This window comes from Poecilia formosa, unplaced genomic scaffold (assembly GCF_000485575.1).
Source record: "Poecilia formosa unplaced genomic scaffold, Poecilia_formosa-5.1.2 Scaffold738, whole genome shotgun sequence".
Taxonomy (NCBI): Eukaryota; Metazoa; Chordata; class Actinopteri; order Cyprinodontiformes; family Poeciliidae; genus Poecilia; species Poecilia formosa.
This window is the reverse complement of record NW_006800677.1, coordinates 66,100-81,534: the sequence shown is the minus strand read 5'-3', so window position 1 is coordinate 81,534 and position 15,435 is coordinate 66,100. Positions and strand designations below refer to the sequence as shown.

Here is a 15,435-nt window from a genome sequence, read left to right as displayed (position 1 = left end):
TGTAGGATTTTTTAATGTCCAGCAGATGTGAGTATTAAGTGACACAGTATCGAGACAGAATCGACAAAGTTTTGCTATGGGTTGAAACGATACATGACGCCTCATCTACCCATCACTAGCTCCTGCTAATGTTGTTAGCTCCTGCTAATGGTGTTAGCTCCTGCTCATGGTGTTAGCTTCAGTACATCACAAGCCGACCATGTTTGTTTGTTTCAGCAGATATCTGGTGTATAATGGCACATGAAAACTTTGAGGCAATTTGCCTCAATCCAGATGTTTTGTTGACTTCCTTGACTTCTTGAGTTTTGTGTATAAACTCTATTCCACTGTAACCTTCCCGCATCATCGGCCCAGAATGCATTGTACGGGTGAAAAGATGGAGACCTCCGCAGGCGTAATATGTAACAAAGATCTACAATTTTTGAACTATTTATGAGTTTTTACGTATCACAAACAACAACTTTTAGGTTAATAGGAAAATTACAACATATGTGGGCCAATATGTTCAGCTAATCATTGATCTGTTTAAGACCTCTAACATGCAGACATCAGGTTCTGCTGTTGAATATTTGCAAAGTGATGACGGTTTTAAGGTTGGTATCTTAAACCAACAAAAATGAATGCCTCGTTTCCACTAAACGGTAGGTAATGGGTCGCTGCGTCATTTTGTCTGTTTCCATTGTAAAAACGGTGCAAGAAACCTTCCTGTGTGAAGCACCGCTCAATAGAAACAAAGCCTTACTCTGCTGTACTACATGTATATTGTGGAGTCGGAAATATTTACTCTACCGCAGCCAAAATGCACATTTATTTGTGGTTTCTGTCCACAACTTAAAATGATCATGAAACAGGACCAAAACAGAGTTGTGAAAGGACAGATTTCAAATATAATTCAATATTATACCGGTATTTTTTCAGAAAATCTGATTTTCTGTTTGCTTGCAGATATTTCCAGAGCTCAAATTCTAACAGTTCTTTTTAACAGTGTTTTTGCTACTTTAATTTCCTTCCACAGTCACCACATTTTATCGTCAGACGGTTAATTGGTCAAACTGTAAAACATTTCCACTGAATCCGCTGCCTCAGATTTGACTCGTTCCGGTTTGTTTTTGTGAAATTAACACGTTCCAGCAGGTTTCACGAACATTAAAAACAGATCAGACGATGCGCCGAGGAACCTGGTGGCTTTAAAACCTTTTCTGGTTTGTTTATAACGCAGATATAAACAGGATAATGACATCTCGAGCAAGGCTTGTGAAAATGTCTAAGAAAAGAAGCAAGGTCAGTGCCCTGGGAAAAACTCCCGCAGCAAAATCATCATTAAGTCATTAAACATGTCGAGACTCGGCCGCCTGCTCCACCCTGACTCTAAACAATCTGCCGTACTTCCTGGGATCTTCCGCCTCTTCCTCTCCGCCGCGTTTCCATCGCTCCCTCTCTCTCCCCTCCTCCATCGCTTCCTGCCATTTTCCCATGCAGAGCTTTTGCTGACAACCACAACCAGCTTCCGGTTTGCTGAATCACTTCAGCAGAGAGAGGAACGTCGTTTCTGATGGAGTGAAGCTACAGAACCTCCCGCGGCGAATGATTTGGGGCGGCGGGAACATCTGGCAGCTCTCTGTGACCTGAACTTCCAGCTGCTCAGAGGGCCAGAGCACCAGCACCCACCACAGACAGGAAGCGGGGAGCCAGAGATCGGCAGTTTAGCACAAAACATCACCGCAACCCTTTGGTTTTTTCAGCCTGAAAAGGGCTCTATGTGAACGCAGCTGAAGTTTCCTGCGTGGGTTTACAGGACCTGACATCATCAAGCCTGATCTCATTTCAGGCACAAACAGTTGATCTCTACTGAGTTTTCACATTTCATCACATTGAAAGTTTCAGATGAAACCCTGTTAAGATACTTTAAAGTGGAGATGCTCCGATCTGATATTAACATCTGTATTCGTCCTGATATTGAATACAATTCTAGATCAGGTATCGGTGACAGTGTTTCCAATCCATAAGGGCAGATCTGTTCAGTCTAATTCTATTCTTTGTGCTCTGAGCATAAAAAATAATAATAATAAAAAAAACATTTATTTTAAATTCTATTTAGGATTCCTAATTGCACTTCCTGAACTTTTAGAACAAAGGTTTGCTGCAGTTTGTTTTTTTGTCAGATTCTTTATTATTTATTTGACATTGTTATTCTCCTAACTGCACTGACTTAACATATTCAAGTTGTGTTGTTTCACATGTTTGACCAAACTTGTGAAGATTCAGGTGTATTTAGGTGAGCTGTACTGGTGCAGAATTATCAAATAAACTTTAATTTAGTAAAGCTATGTCTATTTGAAAAAACAAAACATTTTAAGTCAACTCAGTGCTGTTCTTCTGTATCAGATCGCATCAGCCGATACCAAACCTCACTTTAAAGGTCTGGTGATTTATTCAGACCCTGTAGTTTGGATCAATTTTACACATAGTTTGCAAACATGGAAAAAAAAACTACCTCAGACTACATGGTGCAGTAAAAAATTCTTGGTTCCTTACAGATTTACTCATTTTGTTGTTTTGTTCCACTTAAATGCTTCAGATGTTCAAAGATAAATCCGTTTACGAATTGTAATTTAATTATCCAAACCTTAGTGTGAACCGGAGTGCTTACCTTAGGTCTTCCAGCAGGTCACATTCTGTCTGGTGTTTTATCTGTAACTGGCTCATCTGCTCGGCTTGAGTGTGCTTCAGCTCCTGGGTGAGCCTTACCTGGCAGGGAAAACAAACCAAACCAGCTGTGATATGAAGTGGCTAACAGACCTGCTGACGGCTGTGTTTCATGACAGGTTTCTATTACACTCCTGAAGATAAAACGCTAAAAACGCTTTGATTTAACGGCAAACTGAGGCAGGTTGAATTAAACGAGAGGTAGCCGTAAAGTTAAGGTCAAAATCCTTCATACACCCAACAGACTTACATCTAAAGTTATTTTTATTCAACCGAGAAGTTATTTTTATGCTGAGAAATGAGACCAGCCTCTCTCAAAAGATGAATCAGTGTCAAGAATATTACTAACATTTTATAAAAAATTTGAAATGCATCACTAATCCGTCACCTTCCACTTAACTCAATTAACTTTAACCTGCAATTAGGCGGACAAATCTTACCTCAACTGCGTTATTTTTTCCACACATTAAGAACTGTTTCACAACATGTTTGTTCGAAATACTCATTTTATACAATATTAGTAATATATTAACAATGCAAATAAACCAACAAATCAGTTGTTTTGGCAGAATTTGGACCAGGTGAAGCTAAATCTATTAGTTACTTTAGGAGTTCTGGATAAAACATATTTAAATCCAAAAAAGGCTGTTTTTTTATCTTCAATGTAAAATGTATGTATTTTGCACAGTATTTCTTAATATTTGTGCAAAATGGCCTTTTTTGAGTCTGGATGATCTATTTAACGATTCATCGTTCGCTAAATTAGTTGACAATTATTTCAATACTTGATTAACCATGATTGAGCTGATTTATCGTTTCATCCCTAGTCAGCAGTATGAATAATTCTGGCCTCACCTGTTTAACACAGCTAGTCTAGAAGCAAACAGAAGAACCACATGAAAACAATACAGCAGGCAGAGCTGCTTCAATACAGCAGAATGATGATGTCACTTCCTGTGTAGCTCACCTAGGCAAAAATCCTTTCAACTTATCAAAAATTATTAAGCTACGAATTTTAAAATTAGGAGAGAAATTATTTTTATAACTTTTCTCTGTTCTAGAGCTGCAAGATCAAACTGACAAGAAATTTCTCTTGTGCTGCAAAGTGGATAAAGACATTAAAACAAAAGGTTTTAACTGGAGTCAGACTGACTGCAGCCTCATCTGCTACCGTCTGTTGGTTGATGGTATTTCACATAAAAGGGACTTGGGTGCACATATTTGCTCTGAGGGGGCTCTAATGTTCTACGAGTGAAAATGACCAAAACAGAGAAAACTGTAATAACCTGAGCTACAGGTTCTTTCACAGAGGAAGCTTCGAATCACAAAACGTGGAAACAACATAATCACACTCATCTATAGCTCATATATTGCGCTGAACTTTTTTATACAATCTCAAACTGAAAGAAGCATATTAAAGAAGATGAAGTGGCTTATCGTTTTAAAAAATTTGTTTTGATGCATTTTAATACACAGGAGAAAAAAATGATTGACCATCACACCATGAAACCTGCATTCAGCTGGGCTTCAAATAAAGCTACTTTTACTGGAACGGAGCAGAAGCTATGTTCCAGTAATGTTGGAAGCTAGCTTGAGCTAGTAAAAATCATCAGTAACAAAATAATCTGAGGTATTTTGCCTTTTAATAAACATCATGAACATTGTTGGACAGTTTAAAGTAGGGATATAAAATATATCTGCATTAACACTGTTACTGGACAATGTTAATAATAGTATTGGGTTTTGTCTTATTGTTTATTGTTTAAATATTATTAGTATTGGTCCAATAAGTGAAACTGGACTGTTATCAACAACCAATGTTTATTTCTATTTTTTTTTTTTTGCCATTTGTGTTTTAGGAGGGCGCCGAGTTTATCATTTATCAAATGTGTTTCCATCTCCCCTTTAGTGCACCACGTCTTTTTTCAGAAAAGCCAGAAACCAGCTCAGACAAGCACACAAACTTTTTTTTCTTTTTGCGAAATTGATTTATTTTATTTTATTTTTTTTTCAAAATTTGCATTTTCTATCAACCTCTTCTAGTGCAATACTTCAAAATATGCACAAAAGAAAAAAAGCAACGTAAGCAGTGTGATTGCTTTTTTTGCTTTGGAAAGTTTAGGAAGACATATATATATATGTAATATTGATAAATATTGGATATTCGTCATAATGGCAGTATTGACATCAGCCCAAATTGTCATGTCGGTGCATCTGAGTTATTATCTGTGTTAATTTAACATTGATACAAATCTAGTGGTTAATAATTCAACAATTACAGAAAGTAATAAAGTGAAGAAGTACTAACTGATCAGGATAGAGTGCATCTGTCTGACTGGAAGTGACACAAATATTACAGAGAACTCAGAGAAGGTGTGATTAGAAGTGTTATCAACAGCTGCTCTGAAGTTAATTATTCACTTATATATTTGCAGCAACGGCTGAAAGAAAAACCCCAGATAGAATTTGCACATAAAAGGTGAGCAGTGTTGCACAAATCAATTGACTATTTTCACCTGAATGGCTCAAATCGTTACATTAATGCTGAAAATTTTGATTTATATCCTCCGCTTTTCATTCAAATCTGATTTTTCAGCCTTTCAAATCAGAAAAAAAAAAAGTATCTGCAAGGAATTTTATTTTAAGATCTCTAGTAAATATAAACAATTTGGCAAATGTTCCCCATGTAAAGCTGCACACTGGCTATTACTACAGCTAAAAGTGCAATTTAATTGCATGTAGAAGTATAACCAGGTATACTCTGTCAATATGTCTGTTTGAGACGTTTTTAACAACTTTTTGGTCATCAGATGTTAAAGCACATGTCCAAATATAAAAAAATACTGTCAGGATTGCTTTAAATAAGTGTAGATTTATGAGCCTTCAGTAAACTGAAACATATTTACTAAGAGGACTGGGACAAAAATGGTCTGTGCTGTTATTGAAATATGATACTATGTCCACATACTTGCACAGAGACTGATGTCTGCAGGGATTTGTGTTTTTAAGGCTTATCTTAATGATAAAACATGCACTGCAATGCTTCCTGGAGGGTATTTAAGACTTTAAATAGCTTATAACCCCTACATCCTATAGAAAATAACAGAAATATCCCAAAAAGTTTATAAATTTAATATATTACAGGTTATGCTAAATATTACAGTTCAAAGTAACAGAGCATCTCAGTTATTATAAGTCAGAAACAGTTTCTAATTCGGATACAGCTGAAAGGAAATAGTTGAAGAACCGTTTTTCAGTTTCAGAGCGAGCGAAGCACGTTTGATGAGCGCTAAAAAAACAAGGGAAAACTGCAGCGCATCAAGTGTTTTTAATAAGTTTTCTTCCTTTTAACTGACTTAAACAAACAACCGCAGAGGTTTTGATGTGGAAACCAACAGTGTATGTGTTCTATGATGTTCAAAAGTGGAAGTCCATCGTGTGAACCAGGCGAGCAGCAACAAAGCGTACATTTCCAACCATTAAATATGCACCACTACGTCGAAGTAACGCTAGCTTAGGAGGCTACAGCCGCGGAAAAAAAGGAGGAAAAAAAAAAAAGAAATCTCACCTTTCTCGGTGGGGGCTGCATCCTTAGTTCTGGACATAAAACTGATCCAACAAGTCCAAAAGTTTATCCAGAAAAGTTCGTACGAATGGTTTTCGGGGCAAGATGGAAGCGGACGGATGGAGTTTCAGCCCGGGTCAAGCAACCATAGTGGGACCAGTGAGCACCGAAGTTGAGTCCTGTTGAAAACACTGTGGCCCCGGGGAACAGAAAACAGTGCGTCAAAAACCGCACAGTTCACTATCCACTTCCGGTTGACGCCACAAAATAAACGCCAAGGTCCGCTGTATTATAAAACTCTACTTCCGCAAGGATTTTTCAGAGTAAAGTTAGGTTTGACTGTTTTAATCATAGACATAATATAAGGATAATATTACTACTTAATAATTTTACATTTTACGGAACATTAGTTACATGAATAAATAAGGGTTGCTGCGCATATTATATCGTTGAACCGTTAATTAATATAAAAACTGTAATTGTTGACTAGCCTTTGAATGCTATCACTGGTATTTGGATAAATTTATAGTAATTATATTTCTTTATTTGTTACCATAATTCTTTATTGCATTCTTTTTTATTCCAAATATTTTTATTTTAAAAATTATAAAAACACCACTGGTTTTCAAGTTCTTTATAACTTTAATTTAGAGTAGAATATAATAGATTAGAAAGCTATCTATTGCTTTATTTATCTGTTTACAAGAAATATACATTAGGTAGTCATCCGCTGTAAAATATTAAATGGTAAATGGCTTGTGCTTGTACAGAACTTTATCAAGTACAGAGGAACCCCAAACGCTTTACACTGCATTCAAATATCTTCAAATCTAAAATAAGGCAAAAATATTAAAAAGAACACGGATATATAAATTAGTGGGCCGATCCTCTTTACTATTGGTTCATTTAAGTGACGTGAAAGCCACTGCCTCCCATCTCAGTTAACTCAAGTTAACATTTACGTATTTGTCATTTCCTGCTACATTTTCAAAATAAAATCCATCCCCGCTCTATTTTTCCATCACTAATGTAAAAGACATAAAAACCAACTCATTCCAGTTAGCCACCAAGTAGCAAACAACAACAAACCTATAAATTATACATCTTGCAATATATATTTATTCATAGTTGCAACCATGTTTCGTATAATTTTATACATTAAGCAAAATCACAAAAGTTTTGGTAAAATGATCAATCCAGCTGGTAACTGTGAACAAAATTCAAAAGATATAAAATAAATGCGACAGATAGTTTTTATAAATACTTCTACGATGCATTTAACAGTGCATAGTGTCTAATTTCTTATAGTATTGTAAACTAGTTTTGTAGAATTTAGAGTAACGTTGTGTCTGTCTTGTTTCCCTAAAGCTTACGTCTTTATTTTTATTTTGAACGGCAGACATGTCAAACCGGATGTGAATGTTTTCGGTTCATTTTACTTAACTTTCTCTTGACCTCGCTGTCAGATTATAGACTTTGCATATTTTCATCCGTTTTAGATGAAATATGATCTTTCGTTTGCCCCGACATTTCGGTCCGGTTTCCACCTTAGTAGCGTTGGAGCTGAATAACTAACTGATCTCAGAGCCAGGATGTGTGCGTGGAGACGGCTGCACAGAAATGTGCGGACTCTTCGTGGATGTTTCACCCATGGATCGCTCAACTGCACTGCGGTGACACAATGGCAGCCAGACCGATGTGGAGGTCTGACTTTCTGCCAGAAGCTGAGCACTGGTGGAGCCTTACGGAACGACTTCCTTAAAGGTGGGAACCCTGAAGGACCTGGGACAGAAGTGGTAGTTAAAAAGGAGTGAGCCAGATCCCATTTAACATACAGCCATAGCTTAAATAAACTCAGTATATAAAGCTCCTCGCAGAGTTTATATCACAAGTAGACACGTTTCCTGAACATTTTAAACCTCGCCAATTATTCGGCATATATAGTTACAATAAATACATTAAGAATTGTTTTCTTGTTATTCTCCAATTTGTATTCTTTTTAATATCTTTTTATTCAATATTGAAGGTTGACAAAACTAGACAAGCTGACAGCAAAGGTTCTGTTTCTAAATAATGGTTTGCATAAGAAGATACGGTGAAAATAAAGCAAAGATCAACTTCTTTAAAAGTCCATGTTGATTTTATATCTTTGCATTTCCTGCTATTTGTAGAGTTTAGGAGATCTATTATTATTATTTATTGTTATTAATTTTTTTTACCCAAAAGAGTCATTCAAGCAAACCAAAAAACACTGGTTGTTGACAAGATAGAAAATTTGTGAAAAACACTGAAAGACCTTCAGAAACATCTATGGATCACACTTTTTGTTTAGAGCTGAAAGCCCAGATGGCAGCGATGAAGAAGAAGGCGGCAGACGGTCTGCCGAGCAGCAACTGGATGCCCTTCGAGATCAACCCCAATCTCCCTCCTGAGACGGCGGACATCGTGATCGTTGGCGGCGGTGTGATGGGCTGGTCCATCGCCTACTGGCTGAAGCAGAAAGAGAAGTTCTCCAAAAAGATGCGAGTCCTCGTTGTAGAGAGGGACCCAACAGTAAGGACTCCGTTTTTTGGAGGATTTCTATACATCTTTAAGATAAGATACAATCAAAGAGATCCTTGGCTCTAAACAGTAGGGGGAAATCAGTTCTTAAACTTTTACACAGAAAACAAATGTATGTAAAACCACTTTTTAACCCTCTTGACTGTGTCCAGTATTCCCAGGCCTCCACGGTTCTGTCTGCGGGAGGAATCCGCCAGCAGTTCTCCCTGCTGGAGAACATCCACCTCTCCCTGGAGTCTGCAGACTTCATGAGGAACATCAACGTAGGTCAAAGTTTATAAGCATTTCAATCACCCAGTACTGAAGCAAGTTTTATGGAAATATTTTGGAATGGTAAGGTATAAAGAAAAAAGTGGTTAGAAAGGTTGTGCATAAGAAGGTGAGAGCTACAAATAAAAGTAGCAGTCATCTTTTGTTTTATCTTAAGTCTGGATCGAATCATCTCCTCTGTTTCCCATCAGGAACATCTCAGCGTTGTGAATGAAGATCCTGTGGATCTGCAGTTCAACCAGTCGGGATATCTGTTCTTAGCCAGCGAGGAGGTGGCTCACATCATGGAGCAGAACTACAACACCCAGAGGTGCCTTGACGGCGAGATGTGCTCTGGATTTCAGACGGTTTGCCTTGCTAATCATCTCGTCGTGTGATTCCAGGTGTGCAGGAGCTAAAGTTTCCCTCTTCTCTCCGCAACAAGTGAAGGAGAAATTTCCGTGGATAAATACAGAGGGCGTGGCACTGGCTTCATACGGTAACAGTACATGATTTATTGCATCTAATTTAGCAATGTGCTCTGCATTATTCAGGCCCTATATGAATAAAGAGCACCATAGCCTGAGCTAATTCATGACACAATGTTTAGTTAGTATAATTTAATTAACCTCAGTTTGCCGTGGTGTTTTGCATTTGTGGCCGAGTTGCTGGAGGCCGATCAAACAAACAAAACGTTATCACTTAAAGCTAAACTAGAAAGGAAAACAAACAAGAATCTAATGTAATGGAAGTTACCTCCTCAAGGTCTCACCTCAAGAAGATTATGAGTCCTTTCTTCTGTGGAGTAGTGGAGAAGTTGGCAGATGAGGATTGGCTAGAATCCCTGTGGATCATGATGTTTGCAGATGATATTGTGATCTCTAAAGACAGTATTGTAAAAGCACCAAAACTGGACGAGTGCATGTACCAAGCATCCAAAGCAACCCTAACTCTAACAGACATGATGATGATGATGACTTAAGGTTAGTTGCAAGAGAGAAAAAAAGTTCACAAGACTTGCAGCGATGTGCAGTTTGGAGCAATGACAGCTAGATTGACACTTGACAATGAAGAATTGGACAGAATCCGGAGCTGCTAGGGAGGAAAAGAGGAAGACCACAGAAAAGACTAACAGATCCTGTGAGCTGCTCTGAAGTCTTTGTCTAAGACAGGCCTTGCTGAGTCTGTGAAGCTGCCTTGTTTACTTTACTGGTTTGTTCACACCTGCCCGCTACATTTGTGTAGTGCTGTAACTAAATGCAGTTTGTAACATTTCTCATGGAAGTGAGTTTCCCCATTTTGGAAGCATTACTGATACATAAATTTGAAATATAGAGTTAATTGGGGAGGTGTTAACATGCTTAACTGCTAATTTTTTTACCAGATTTTTCTTTTTTTCCTAATCGTAGCAACAGTGTTTTTAATGTAAAGATATTTATGTTTTTGTAACTAATTTATGCAACCTATTGTTCCTGCAAAATAAATCATCCAACCTGACTGAGGCTGATTTATTTTTGCAAAGCATGAGCAAAAATGTTAGTCTCCAGACATTTAAAGCTGGTAGAGACAAACCCCAGAAAGACTTGCAGCTTTAACTGTGGTTCCACAAAGTATCGACCAAGCAGACGTACATTGCTAAGCCATTTGTGTAACAATCCTTTAAATGCTAGTTAGTGGGGGTATTTTTGTTTTTGTTTTTTTTAAATGTCACCCAGAATGATTTATTAGTTTGGGATAATTCCAAGTTTTTGGATTGCTAACTGGAAACAAGCTAATTTTGATGCCTTGGCTGTTGATAAAACCGTATTTAACTTGGTTCTGCAGCTGGTTTAACTTCACTCTGGGGGTTTGGTGCTATGCAGGGCTGGAGAACGAGGGCTGGTTCGACCCCTGGTCTCTCCTGAACGCCTTCAGGAGGAAGGCCATGTCCATGGGGGTCATTCAGTGCTTCGGGGAAGTTGCAGGTGGGTCATACCTTCAGATGTTGGTCACATTTTAGGTTGATTTGTGTGAACGCCTCGTTTCGTCCTCCCATTATACCCTGTAGTATTAACATGATAACAAGCTGGTGTATTCCTTTCGATTAATACAAACATAACAACTTAAAACCTGAAATGAGAAGAGAACATGTTACATGTAATATGTTAAATCTTTGTTTTTTTATTGTCTGTTAATCTATTAATCTTATTCTCATCCACAGATTTTAGACACGTGAAACAAGTTCTGATGACAAAAAATGGGGAACAAATAGACATGAAGACAATAAAATCTGTCAAAGTAAGTGGAACATCCAGAACTTACTGAGAGTGACTGATAGGAAACAGTAAGATGTTCTATGTAATTTGGTTCAAAAGACTCACTGAAGAGTCTTCTTGGAGTATAATGTTTGCAGATGACACTGAGGGTCAATGATTCAAGGGTGTGAAAACATCCTTAAAGAAAAGTCAGGTGGAAGAAAAAAGTGTGGTAGAAAACCATCCACAAGCGTTACATTTTAATTGTGAATAAGAATCCTAGAGAGAAGCTCAGACTTCATGCTGCTGGAAGTCCAAAGCGAACGTTCTGAAAGGAACCTGGACTTCCTGAACACCTCCACAGAACCACAGCATGATCTCTGTGCCATGCCGCATGGAGGCAGTAATTGATGTAAACTATTCGTCAGGGCCTCATTTCTCTGTCAAAGTGATCCCAGCTGTGTTGAACACTGCAAAAATAAAAAATCTTACCAAGTTCAAAATCTTGCAACACTTTGAAATAGACAACTAACTTACAAGTAACATTTCAGCAAGATTTAGTAGCTTGTATTATGTCAATAATTCCTTAATACTGATGACAAAGTACCAGTTCCACTAGCAGATTATTTTATTCACAATATGGAAAAAACAAAATCTTTTTTTTATAAGTGAAATAACCTGCTAGTGGAACTGGTTCTTTTCATCAATATTAAGGAATTGCTGACTTAAAATAAGTTTATATATCTTGGTGAAAAGTTCCTGTGTTTTGTCTTATTTATATTTGCAGTAGAAAATAGACCACAAAAACCTCGTAAGATTCTGTGTTTTGCAGTGTGACCTGCTGTGCGAAGGTTTCCCCTGACCTCTTGTATTTAAGGCTAATAAACACAACAGTGCAGGTCACTACATCAGTCGGTTTGTGTCTCGCAGGTACAGATGCTGAACAGCCTGGAGTACCAGCCGGTGGAATGTGCCCTTGTTGTGAACGCAGCCGGAGCGTTTTCTGGGAAACTGGCAAAGATGGTGGGAATCGGCCTCGGCCCCAAAGACTCCCTCGCTGGATTTTCAGTCCCTGTGGAACCTCGGAAGAGGTCGGTCTCCAACCTCAGCAGCTTTTTAAGGATTTCCTTTTTGTTTCTAAAGGAGTATTTAATTATATCTTAGAATGTTAAGAGGATAGGTGTTTTTGTTGTTTTCCAGGTATGTGTATGTGGTTCATTGTCCTGATGGCCCAGGACTCGACTCTCCCTTCTTAATTGACTATTCTGGAGTTTATTTCCGAAGGGAAGGTTTGGGAGGAAACTACATCTGTGGAGTGTCGCCCGAGGAGGTCAGTTTCATCTCTGAGCAGCGTCTTTTTGTCTGAATTGTAACTGAGAGGTTACCTCATTGTTTCCCTCTCAGGCGGAGGAGCCGGACACCAGTAATCTGGAAGTGGACCATCAGTTTTTTGAAGACAAGGTTTGGCCCAAATTGGCCAATCGAGTTCCAGCTTTTGAGAAACTGAAGGTACCTCAAGGCTCAATTTTAGGTTTCATACTTTTTTTAATCTAGACATAATGTTGTTGCATCAGGTGAAACAGCTATGCTGATGACATGCAGGTATTTATTGCTGTTTCCTGAATCAGGACATATTAATGCATGTTTAAATGTATTTTTGATCTTAAATTATGAAAAGCACATTATTTTTTGTCAAGTTTAAAAAATTGCCTCTGGCTTTAATTTCAGTTTCACAAACCATGATAAAAACATTACACAAAACATATTTCTGCTGGAGTTTGATAGTTTCTCCAAGAGTCGAATGCATAAATATCAATACACACCTAAATTACATAAAATATTATTTATTTATTTTTTTTGTACTTTCTCGTCATTACAGCTACTTCAAGTTTCAACTACGAGACAACCAGAACACAAGGCCACATGCAGCCAATTAGAATCTTAGAATTTACTTTAAGTTGGTTTGCGAGCCCAGCTCTGTTACCTAGCAACCCCAGCTGAGCCCAGCTCTGTTATCTAGCATCCCAAGTTGAGTTCCAGCCCGTTTGGTCAGCTGGTTTTACCGCTGTATGTGCTCTACAATGGCTTCTGGAAAAGACGAGTGTTTAGTTGTTGACTTATCATTCAGAAACCACTTGCTGCATTCTTGTTGGTTGTGCAGGAGGCTCTACTAAGGCTTTTCTAAGATGCACGGTTGTAAAACTGTGTATCTGTTTGCAGCCATTTTCATGTGTGAGTGCAAACATTGATTCCAGGGGCGTGGCCAGCAGCAGCTTATTTGGATTTAAAGTGACAGTGGCCCTGAAACAGCTTGTTCTCTAAGAAGCTAAAAACAGTTTTCTTGGACTTTTTAACATAAAAACAGCCTCTCATGGTCCGACTTGTTGCCCTTTATTCCTGCCAGGTGACCAGCGCCTGGGCCGGTTTCTATGACTACAACACGTTCGACCAGAACGGCATCATCGGCATTCACCCTCTAATCAACAACATGTACTTTGCCACTGGCTTCAGCGGCCACGGCCTGCAGCAGTCGCCGGCGGTGGGCCGCGCCGTGGCAGAGCTCATCCTGGACGGAGAGTTCAAAACGCTGGACCTGAGCGGATTAAGCTTCCGACGCATTCTGACACAGGAGCCCATGCTGGAGCAGAATATTGTGTAGAAAGGGCTCAAATTAGGGAAAGTCGAGTCTTATTTTTTTATTTAGTATCCTGTAAGGAAGATGCTGCAGCTTTGGAAATATAGGGAACACATAGTTTTTTTAATATTTACATGCCTTTTTCTTAATTTTTTCAGTGGATATGAATCACGATTGACAAACCAACAAACACTGCAGGGATGTGCAAAAGTGCCAGTTGCACCAAAAATTTTACTATCTCGTGTAAAAGGAACAGCAAATATTATTGTCATTTAAAAACTTATATGTCGAAAACTGAACTTTTTTTTTTTTGCTAAAATCTGTAAAAGTGAAAGCAGCAGAAAGGAACTGCGCCATAACACCAAGAAGGAAAATTAGCAACAAAGACTTCAGCAATACAAGTGTTGCCTCCCGTCACTCTGGGAAGAGTTGTAAGGACATTTCCAAACTGTAGAAGTCCATCGTTCAACACAGATAAATATTCAAGAGTGTCAGTTTTCCTTAAATTATGCCAAAGTGTAACGCTCAAAGAAATGGTGATGGTTAGTAAGTTAAGATGTTGAAGTTAATAATTACAGGTCAGTTAGAAAAAGTCTCTATAAAATGTTACTTTATTAATATTGTGAGGATTAACGTTATAAGTATTGTTTTGCACTATTGACCTAAAGTGCTTTTCAGAAACTTTGCACCAGATGGCGCCATTTAGCCATTTAATCACTGTAAGCGTTCGTCCTAGCTAACATTGCGTTTATTTTACAGCTAATTTTAAGACTCTTGAAGACCAAGGAGACGGAAACGTCTGGCTGTACATGTTTAAAGTGATTTGTTTTACTAGATTCAAATGTTGTATCTAGATGTACAAAAGTTGAAAAGGTCTTATTTTTTTATCTTCTTCTACTGTTGCCTAGCCCAGGACACCTTTGTAAATTATATTTTTAATTTTGATAAGTTTATTTTTCTCCTGGTGAAATAAAAGGTATTGGGAAAAAACTAAATATTTTTTGACACTTGCTAAAATCCTGTTTAGAGTTTATTAGACAACTCAATGCAACACAGTCAACACACAGACAGGTTGCAGTGCAGTCAAAACTACGACAGTGTATTACAGCCATTGTAGATAAAAAAAAAAAGTATGAGCAAATTAACACAAAAAAATTATTGCTTTACAAAAAAATTATTGCTTTAAACAGTGAGACAACTGGAAGAATGATGTGCATGAGACAAAATTGAGTATATAAAGAAACCAAGGATATTATTGTGATCTTTAAGAAATGTTGGTAGGTAGAGAGAGTGAGAACCTTTAAATTCGTTTGCCCAACATTTTGACCAATACTTCATCAAGAGGCCAAACGGAGGCTTCACCTCCTCAGGAAGCTAAAGGTAGCTCTTTTCTTTTACCACCTGCTCATCAACTTTCATCTAGAAAAGAGAGCCTCCTGGCCTGCAGCAGGTGGTGAGGGATTACCAACACACCAATACCTCTC

The 15,435-nt window shown here is 38.0% G+C and overlaps 2 protein-coding genes and 1 long non-coding RNA gene across 3 annotated transcripts in view; 1 reads left to right on the top strand and 2 right to left on the bottom strand.

Moving 5' to 3' along the window:
- Positions 1–6,474, bottom strand: part of LOC103131283 (F-BAR and double SH3 domains protein 2-like) — a 40,614-nt gene extending 34,140 nt beyond the window's left edge. The window contains exons 1-2 of the mRNA XM_007542888.2: positions 6,275–6,474; positions 2,651–2,748 (exon numbers count right to left, since the gene is read on the bottom strand). Coding sequence (XP_007542950.1) covers positions 2,651–2,748; positions 6,275–6,295 — 119 coding nt within the window. The 5' untranslated portion in view covers positions 6,296–6,474. The remainder of the gene's footprint in view (positions 1–2,650; positions 2,749–6,274) is intronic.
- A 1,231-nt stretch (positions 6,475–7,705) lies between these two features.
- LOC103131282 (FAD-dependent oxidoreductase domain-containing protein 1-like) lies at positions 7,706–14,234 on the top strand. The gene is made up of 11 exons (XM_007542887.2): positions 7,706–8,035; positions 8,604–8,824; positions 8,986–9,096; positions 9,295–9,413; positions 9,487–9,581; positions 10,945–11,046; positions 11,283–11,359; positions 12,247–12,407; positions 12,517–12,646; positions 12,721–12,825; positions 13,721–14,234. The coding sequence occupies exons 1-11, from the start codon at positions 7,864–7,866 to the stop codon at positions 13,973–13,975; spliced, it is 1,548 nt and encodes a 515-aa protein (XP_007542949.1). The 5' UTR covers positions 7,706–7,863; the 3' UTR covers positions 13,976–14,234.
- A 607-nt stretch (positions 14,235–14,841) lies between these two features.
- The window catches only part of LOC107834737 (uncharacterized), a 25,349-nt gene continuing 24,755 nt past the window's right edge, over positions 14,842–15,435 (bottom strand). The window contains exon 2 of the long non-coding RNA XR_001660551.1: positions 14,842–15,430. This is a non-coding gene — a long non-coding RNA (uncharacterized LOC107834737). The remainder of the gene's footprint in view (positions 15,431–15,435) is intronic.

Coding starts and splice junctions, on each gene's coding strand:
- LOC103131282 (XM_007542887.2), top strand. CDS start 7,864: ATGTGTGCGTGGAGACGGCTGCACAGAAATGTGCGGACTCTTCGTGGA. Junction 9,414..9,486: donor CAGAACTACAACACCCAGAG/GTGCCTTGACGG, acceptor GTGTGATTCCAG/GTGTGCAGGAGCTAAAGTTT. Junction 12,647..12,720: donor GTGGAGTGTCGCCCGAGGAG/GTCAGTTTCATC, acceptor TTTCCCTCTCAG/GCGGAGGAGCCGGACACCAG.